Source organism: Diprion similis, chromosome 2 (assembly GCF_021155765.1).
Source record: "Diprion similis isolate iyDipSimi1 chromosome 2, iyDipSimi1.1, whole genome shotgun sequence".
Classification (NCBI taxonomy): Eukaryota; Metazoa; Arthropoda; class Insecta; order Hymenoptera; family Diprionidae; genus Diprion; species Diprion similis.
The window spans coordinates 16,912,050-16,921,497 of NC_060106.1; the positions used below are offsets into that span (position 1 = coordinate 16,912,050).

Below are 9,448 nucleotides of genomic sequence, written 5' to 3' on the forward strand. Positions count from 1 at the left end.
TTAAGTTCTATCTTCACGATGCTGCGATTCTGCAATTCACTTTTCAGTCTCGCGGCATTTTATTGAAAATTATTCTCTTTCAATGGAAAATTTAACCAGGCTTGGCCACACATGTGTACAGCTCACAGAGCGCGACGTTGCAGCTATACGAAGCCGGCGAGATGTATAGTTGTGAGTCAACACAGCCTGCATAGAGCATAATGAACAAGATCCCTACTCCTTGGGTAGCCGCCTTTCTCTGTCAAGTTAGTCTGGGCCCACAAGGCCCGATTCAGTAGAGTCTCTTACCTGGCAACCTTACCTGAGCGACGGCCATCTTGATCTCCGTGGTCTCTGCGTGCCCTCTTTAGAACCTTCGTTTGTATTTTCCGCTTGTTTAGGAAACACAGATTTCTCAGTTCCACTGGCGCGTCGAGGAAGTGCGGACGTAGAACAATTACTGTGAGGTGAAAAGTTTCCGAGTTTTATCCAGGCGGCTTAATCGCTGCTAAGAAATCTTTAGTGTGTTGCTTCAAAGTCTTATGATCAATGCAATTGATTGGATAAAGTTTACGGTGGTGAGGGGAAGAAGTATCCTGTTCTTGTGTCGTTAATGAAATGTTATTTGTTTCTGCACTGTGGGACTTGAAGAATTTGATTACTCAGAAGAAAATGTGACGCGCCCGTTTTCGACGATATAGAAATCGATTTGTCAACAGCGGTAACATTCTGATCAACTGGTGAGATCGTCACCGGGAAAACGTATCTTTTCAAGTGTCAAAAATACGTGACACTTCTACAGGTCCGTCATAAAAAAAGCCACATCAAAACCACCGTGAGACGTTGAGAGATATAAAAAACCATGGGGTCCAAAATCGAATACGTGGAATCGTCGCACATGTATGCCACTAACTACATCCGCAATTCAAAAGCTATCGGTGTACTTTGGGGAATTTTCACCATATGCTACGCGATTATCGGTGTCGTAGCCTTTGTGACACCCGAATGGTTGGGAGATTTGGAGCACGAAAATCCGGGCAGATTTGGCCTTTGGACTAGATGTCACTACGGCGGAAATGGCAAGAATTCTTTTCATCATTCATAAGATTATTGCAACAAGAATTTTCACGCTAGAAAAATGCTTTACGGATCCAATAAATACGTTGTATAAACACTTTGGCGACTGCGTTTTTGCTCATTCATTCTCGCCTTCTATTAGCACGCAGCTCTTATGTTACCACATACTCAATACATGTACACATACCTATAATACCGCTATCTGTTGCCAATGGACAGTTTAGCTAAAATAAGGTGGAATGCAGGTGACGTCACTCTCCGGGGATATCTGACCGTCTCATGGCTTTTTCTGCACGTAAATTTATACGGAATTAACAAAATATATATATATATATTTCTGTGTCGGCATTTTGCCCGCGGCTTTGACGTGAAAACTTGTTGAATATTCTATGAAATCTTCCTACCGTTAAACTACATTTCGATCTCTTTCCTCGATCACGCATCATTTAATGATCCTCCGATGTTTTTCTCTTTACAATTGTATCTATCCTCAGGTGAACTTGGAGAGGAATGTGAGGGCAGCTTAGACAACTTATACTCTATTGCAAGCGTGCCTTTTAGAGTGAGCACCATCCTTGTTGGAATCGCTGTGATAATCGCCCTTTTGTCCATATGTGCAATGCTTTTGTTCTTCTTCTGCCAGAGTACTACAGTCTTTTACTTGTGCGCTTGGATGCAGGTAGTTTCAGGTAAGAACTCTCATTCGTCTCTTCGACTCAAAAGTCTGGACAAATTTATCCGTTGTAATCTAACGAATTTTGCGTATTAAAATAGCTCATAAAAATATACGATTAGAATAAAATTCGCGAAAGAAACGAACGCAATTGCAATTGATAATTTTATCAGCTGACCCAAAATCTGGGCAATCATTCGTCCTCAAACTCATAAAACAATGATACTAATAGCGTAAATTCCTGCATATCGTGAAATCTTGAAATCACATAAACTGCAGTTTAGAAAGTACAACATTCATAACTTCACGTGACCTGCAACCGCGACAGTTGCAACTAATAGCGTACCTTAAGCTTTGTGATAGAGCAAATCGTACGGACGTAATTGCAAATTGTAATGATGTGCCATAGGCGCAGGATGTGATGTAACCTACACACGTTCAACCGTCCTGGGTTAGTGCACATCCATTGGGAGCCGCCTTATCGCGATGTCGAATCGTAGAGCAGAACGATTGAGGGCCTTGCACCCAAAACTCGCCTCAATCCTTAGATTGATTTTTTTCCTTAACCGAAAATGCGACTTTTGTCAAAGATCCAGTTCTCATCACGTCGAGAACCCACGGTTGCAGAATCGCGATAGGCTTCATTGTTCGTTATATCATTACGTATGTGAAAAACAATTTCTCGGTACATAACGTAACTCCGAACAATAATAGACTAGTTTCAAAGTATGTAATTCACTACGACGATATCGTATTCATAATTCAATCGCACTCAATATTATAGGGATATACGACCGCGTGTTCACTATTCAAGGATCTCTTCCGGTAAAAACAGTCAGTGTTTCTATTCTCGTACGTGAGGTTGAATTTTAGACTTCATTTCGCTGATCACGGCGATGTTTTTCAGCCTGCAGCTTCATATTTGAAATTGCATATAAGTAAAAAAATTAGTTTATTTATTCAAATGCCGCGATGTTGCTTTATGATCGTTACGCTATAAGGCTGCTTATAAACATTATCCAGCGTTTTGCTGCTTGCAGTTTACCGTCTCAGTGAAATATGTAGACGAGACCGTTATTGTGTGTAATACAGCCGTTTATGTACCGTTGACTAACACCTTGGTTGTTACCCTGAACGGTTACTAGTAACTTGAACAGTGACTAATTCTTTTGCTCTGCTGTGTCAACGGACGCACATTCAACAGTACAACTTCATATTCCTTTAGGTCAAAGAGATCAGATAAATCCAAAAACTGCATTTAGAATATCTCTGTAGAGATCACACTTCAGTTCCTAAATTGCAAATTAATTTAAATGGACTGGTCGATTCTCATACACTATAAAGTTGACTGAGTTCTATTAAGAAGACTATTTTATCGGAAAGAAACGACCGTTTCGTAACAACATAACGTTCCGACATTAAATCGTCACGGTTGTCGAGTTATAACGTAGCATCATTTAATGGTAGATTCCAGTCCGGCGACGTAAAACGGACAGTGAAAGTTGGCGAATTATTACGATTCGGATGATACGATTCCGGAAGCACGATGATAAATGTATTCGATGCTTAGCTCGATGGTTCGACATCAATGCTCTCAGCAGCGTTGATAATAAGTACGCGCATAGAAACAGTACAAAATCGTGCTCGACTAGGTGTTGGTCTATAAAAAATTTTCATCCATCTAACAGTGAGATAGAAAAAAATGTTGAATACCGGTTCGTTGACTAGTTTTGCGGTAGCCAACGTTATGTTTGAGTGGATATACGTAAGTTTGGCCGTTGGCTTTGTACCGATTAAAATGCAGGAGATCGACGATCGTGCGCTGTTTGTAGTAACCTGAGAAGGCTAGTAATTACATAACGTCAAAGCGATTGGATTACGCTTATTTCGATAATTTGCTGACTTTGACACTTTTGGAATGTGGAATATCGCACGGCGACTATCCACAATCACGTTTTTCGTCAATTGGTGTGGGAACATTGAATGTGCAAAATATGCTTGTTTCACCAAGCAAAGCAGATTGTCTGTCAGCCCATTCACTCCTTTCACTAGAGACCTTGCCTCACCTTCGTACAAATTCGTTCACAGTGCGCTGAAGAACGTAACACATCCACATACCCACACGAATCTCGATAAAACTACGCTTGCGTGAATATACTAAAAGCTGTTGTAACGCGCGTAATTTGATACCTTTAACTGGATTCTATAGTAGAAATTACACGTCATTGTTGCGACACTAATTTCAAATCACGGTCGACAAGTTCCAATCAACGTCATAGTTTTCCCTGCTTCCGCGGTTTCCCGAGACGATTTCCTTTTCCAACTGATTCGTTCGATTTTATACGAACTTGGAATTTAGAATGGATTGGCCGAACGCTCGCGAAGTTTCGAATTCCTAAGAAGTTTCGCTTTTTTGAGAGAAACTCCGGTACGCGATGCAGTTGTGAATTAAGTCGTCTCAAAACGAAAAGGCGGAAAACTGAAAGCCTCGTGATTCTATATCAGCAGAATACATAATCATGAGCCAACTATGATGAAGCAGTGATAAAATCAAACACATCGTAGAGAGTTCTTCTCTGCAGCTTACGCTCACATCGTCGCTTCAAGTTTCCAACTTTCTTTCAACTTCAACCTTTTACTCGTGCTGTCTGGCGGACCAGAATTAACCTGCAGCTCTGTATAATTAATCGCTTTCCACGAAGGCTGCTCGCACGATTCGGAAGACGAAAGTTTCTCCCTACCTGGTTAAAAACTTATCAGTATCACCAGGACCTGAAGTATAGTTTCTGTTTCCGTTATTATAGTTACTATTTCTTGCTGGGCGAGATAAATTTCTAAACCCATTTGACGACTACTGATTTACTCATCACCTTCAAATTAACTCACCTTTCAGCAATATTTTTACTTCCTCTTCTTTGCAGCTGTCTGCATGGCAATTGGCGTTGCAGTTTATCCTTTGGGCTGGGATTCTCCTCAGATTCGTGCAGTTTGCGGTGCAACTGCTTCCAGGTAAGCCTGCAGTCGGAATCTCACGATTAGTCTTCGTCTGTACTCTTCAACTCTGAACTATAACGTAGTTTTGATTTTCCAGGTACAATCCTGGCGCCTGTGCGGTGAGATGGGCTATTCCTTTGGCCACGATTGCTGCTCTAGATGCTGCGACCTTGGCTGCCCTCGCCTTTATCTTGGCTTCCAGGCACGTCAGACTTCAGCCGGAGCCCTTCAACAACGGGTCATTATACAAAGGTGAGTGTTTGTCGTTTCATGAAACATTCATATATGATGAACAATGTGCAACCACTTTTGTTCCCAAAAGCCTAATAAGTCTCATTTAGAGTTATGTGAAGTCGTTTAAATGCAGTTGAGATCAGGTACTCGCTGTCAGTTTTCTCTGCACATTTCTGTCCCTCAAAGTGCGTTCGAGCATCGCGTGAAAACCATTGAGCATCTCGAGTTCACAAAATTACTTCGAACCGTAGAATGGCCAACCTTTCGGTTTCTCCTTATTTAGAAGCGTTTTTGTAGCTTGTTTTACAGCTTGGAAGCAATCGAAAGTCGCCTTATGATCTAAATTCCGTTTGCCTGCGGTCAGCAAAGTCCAGCTTTCATTCACCGACAGACGGAAAACAAAGAAAACGAAGAGAAATAGAGAAGAGAATAGAAGCATCTGAAATTCAAATTCCGATCCAATTCCAAACACGTCAAAACAATGTCGCTTGAAGAATGCGCACGCTTCTAAATTACCAAGCGTAAAATTGCCAACGTCTCAGAATTAACTTTTGCTCATTTTGCATTCCAGGCGAAGTGAATCCAGGATACGTAAACGAGGCACAGAGCGTCGCTGGCTCCCGGAAGTCGTTGTCTCTTAGACCAGTACTCCTAGTTGCTCCGCCAGAACAAGATCGGTACAGCGAACTCTCGAGGGCGAAATCGCACTCCCATCACAGCCTCTATTCCCCAGCACCGTCACATCCTGTTCACACGATGTCGACGAATACCCTCAGCCACTCCCAGCACAACTTTCAGCTCTGATTCCGACGTCACGTCCACCCGATAATTAATCAGTAACTTTGACACTGTCCGACTGACACGATTTTTTTTTCGAACACGCATCATACCCTGAAATTTACCGCAAGGCACTATTGTATTGATTAGATATTCATGCCACGGTTATCTTCAAGCGAAACCATGAGACGTGGAGTGGAATTTCTATTTACTATTCAAGCTCCGTGAGGGAGAATGATCAAAAGAGGGATGTGAAATCGAGGGAAGCATTAATTGTGTGCGATAATAATTATATACCTACGTAATTAAATTATGAGATCAAGTGAACATAAAGTTTTGAAAACGCAGCATTCACTTGGTTTACACAGGTATTCTAAAGTGCTGATAAACATTGAAACGCAGAATAATCACTTGTGTTAAGTTAAACGTTATTTCAATCCGGATCTATCACATTTTTTTTCAACTCTTATTGAATTCAAGTCACCACACGTGTAGGTAGTTAGTGTCACAGGTCGACTTGTGAAAAAATCAATTCACAGATCCACGTAATGCTGCCAGTGCATAATTTATGCTCTCAACTATTTTATCACATCAATCACAAATCTCCACAATTCTTAACTCTTAAAGGAAGCTGGAATAGTGTGTACATATGACAATGATACTTCTTAATTACATTGTACGTATTTGTTTTGCGCTTAATTGTACACTTTTTCATCGAAGATGTAGAGCAAGTCATGATACACGTATACATATATTTTATTTAGTCGTGTAAGTCAACTTTACCACTTAATTATAGTGATATATATATATATATATATATATATATATATATATATGCATAACAGAGAAAAAAATTATCATTTTATACACATATCCCAGAAATTGTTATATCTATTTACTTTACTATATTACTTACACAATGTTCGTTCATTTATTGTTAGCACCTCGTAGCTGTGCTCTAATGAGTTTCTTACGTTGAACTTGAACCTTCAGGAGGAGACAGTCTCGATGATAGGTTTGTGGATGTACGAAAAATTGATTTCAAATAATAAGAAAAAAATATTTCTTGATTAAATAATGTTACTAATTTAAGGTACGCTTCGAGTTTACCGTTTAAAATGAATAAAACATCATAGATGATATAACTTTGTAACGGCTTAGAGAAATCATTCCGGATTCACTCTGCATCAGATTACTTTAAGCATTGTAAAATTATACTGGGCGTGAACTGTATCAAGAAAGTAGAAATTCTATTTTTTAGTGAATAAGTCTCCTCTTGAATGGCTTTACTTTCACTAGCGCAAAATGGTTGGGAAAATATTTTGTGCCAGAGGTATATTTCACATAGCTTTACCTATCTACATTAATTTATACATATTATACAAACCATTTATTCACGATTACTACCCATAGATATTCATTTATTTTATAATTTTACTATATACTGTATACGTATATTATATATGTTTGACTTTACATAGTTATGTTTTTTTTTGTATAGATTATAATAGACCCCATTAAATGTTTAAAACTTTCGTCTGTGTCGTGTGTAAAGATTTTCTTGTACGAAAAAATGCGATAAGACTCCAGAAAATAAAACGAATGTTGAAAGTTCGAATTTTGTAATAATTTACAATTATTTGAAAACCTGCACACACGTAATTAAAGTATAATTTTACAGAGGAAGGACGATGAAGAAATTAACGGTAAATTATCCTGTAATTATTATTCAGATATAATCAAGATGTTAAACTGATCACGAGTCAGATTTTGTAGAATATTCTGATTAGGCTGATTTTTGTAACACATTCTGCAATGCCAACTTTCTACATGGAAATTCAACTTCTCATGGAAATCCACGATCATGAACGTGTCGTATATACTTTAAAATACGTCATAATAGTGTCCTTGGATCTGTTCTGCAATTAACAATCTGCAATTACACGAATATAGCTGCTTATTCATGAGCGCCTACTTTACTGGTGCGTGTAACGATAAATGATGAAACAATTATGATACAAAATTGTTTTCAGCTTACTTGACCTCTCACTTTGACCTACCACCATTGAGATCTTTCGTCTTCGTGTGTAAGGATTGAAAATTTCGAAATATTGTAGTACGAAAGTAATGTGAATTTTGTGTACTTTTACAATGAAAAAATAACAAAAGAGAAAAAATAAAATTATACGGGCCTTCGGAACGAAGTGATCATTAATAATCGTTTAAAAACGAATTTAGCATATTTACTTGCACTGCTTAGGAATTGACAGTTTGGTGATCAGCGCCTGAAGAATAGGCATTTTTGTATACATTGATGTAACACTAGCTGCAGCTTTTTGTCACACGAGTAATTAATCAATTAATCTGTAAAGACATATAATTTTTTTTTTTTTTATATAAATTAAGGGTACGTTTATGACGCTGTACACATTTTACTCTACTTTTTTGTGAATGATCACGTCGCACAATTCTAATTGGCAATTTATTTTGTGAAATACTTGGAATCCAAAAAAGAGAAGAGTAAAGACGATTATCGGGATAATTTTTCATTTCACCAAGCGGTTTGTTATCTGATCATTCCTCTTAATTCGGTACACATATTATCAAATCTTGGGAACGTAAAGATGAGCTTTTTTATTTTGGCAATCCATGGATTTGATAATTATTTCTGTTACTTGTTACAATAAGTGAGAAAATTAATAATAATTGATGGTGTAAACCGCTGTATTTATAACTCATGTGGATTAAAAGACGAATGATGAAACATTTTGACTAGTATATTTAATGATATGATACAGGATATTTATTACAAGTTGATTATAGCCGAGTATTACAGGCGGCGGCCACAAAATTTTTTTAACATTCCTCAAGAAAGTCACTTTAGAAGAGGTTTGAGCATCGTTTACTATTTTTCAAATTGTTTTCAGTGCCTCGTATTTCGTGATGAATACATGTAGAGGAGTCTTAAACCGTCTTCGAAGTAACAATCCAAGAATTTTTCAAACCTTTATGACCCCTCCAACAGACGTGACGCGTTTTCTTTTCTGTGTGTTTTTCACCTTTGTTTTAATTATTAATTTTTACAACTATTACTGGCATAATACAATATACAACTACAATAAATATTCAATGTACGGAATACCGAGTATTTCTCTGCGATTTTTTCACACTGTGAAATGAAATCCAGACGGTTTTCACCGTGCCCACATGTCACATCACAATAACAGATACGTGCTGCCGCAATTTGGATGATATTCATTTAAGTACGACCAAAGTACAGGTATCGATGTACAGCAGCGGTTATTTATTGTTAATATTATTATTGTGCACGGTAGAATAATCAGGGGAGAATCATTCCCCCTGCAGCGCCAGGCGAGGCCTCGTTTATGGAGAATTAATTAATCCCGGATGAATAAAAAGCTGTGAGAGCCGTTTACAACGCTGTAAACGGACCTCGGCTTCGGGTCCGGTTCGTCCCGATGCTCCGCGGCCCTCGACCTCCGCATCGGATGCCGGGTGGCAGCATCTTCCCGCTGGACCATCGAGTCCTGATATTTTTACATACCGTGTATCGCAGATACAGGCGTATAATAGCCGAGGCACAGAGGCCTGAAGGCCCTCGGATGCCTACTCGGGGTGCAATAGAGGCGTTCAAACTTGAACGAAGCTGCAACGCTTGGAAGCGTTTTATGATTTTATTACGGCGGCATTCCT

The 9,448-nt window shown here is 38.8% G+C and overlaps 1 protein-coding gene across 1 annotated transcript; it reads left to right on the top strand.

Annotated features, from left to right (window-relative positions):
* The first annotated feature begins 746 nt into the window (after nt 1-746).
* LOC124413032 (LHFPL tetraspan subfamily member 3 protein) lies at nt 747-6,051 on the top strand. Its single transcript, XM_046893340.1, has 5 exons — nt 747-1,058; nt 1,551-1,745; nt 4,651-4,738; nt 4,821-4,975; nt 5,529-6,051. Exons 1-5 carry the CDS (start codon nt 842-844, stop codon nt 5,759-5,761), a joined length of 888 nt encoding a protein of 295 aa, XP_046749296.1. The 5' UTR covers nt 747-841; the 3' UTR covers nt 5,762-6,051.
* Nucleotides 6,052-9,448: the final 3,397 nt, after the last annotated feature.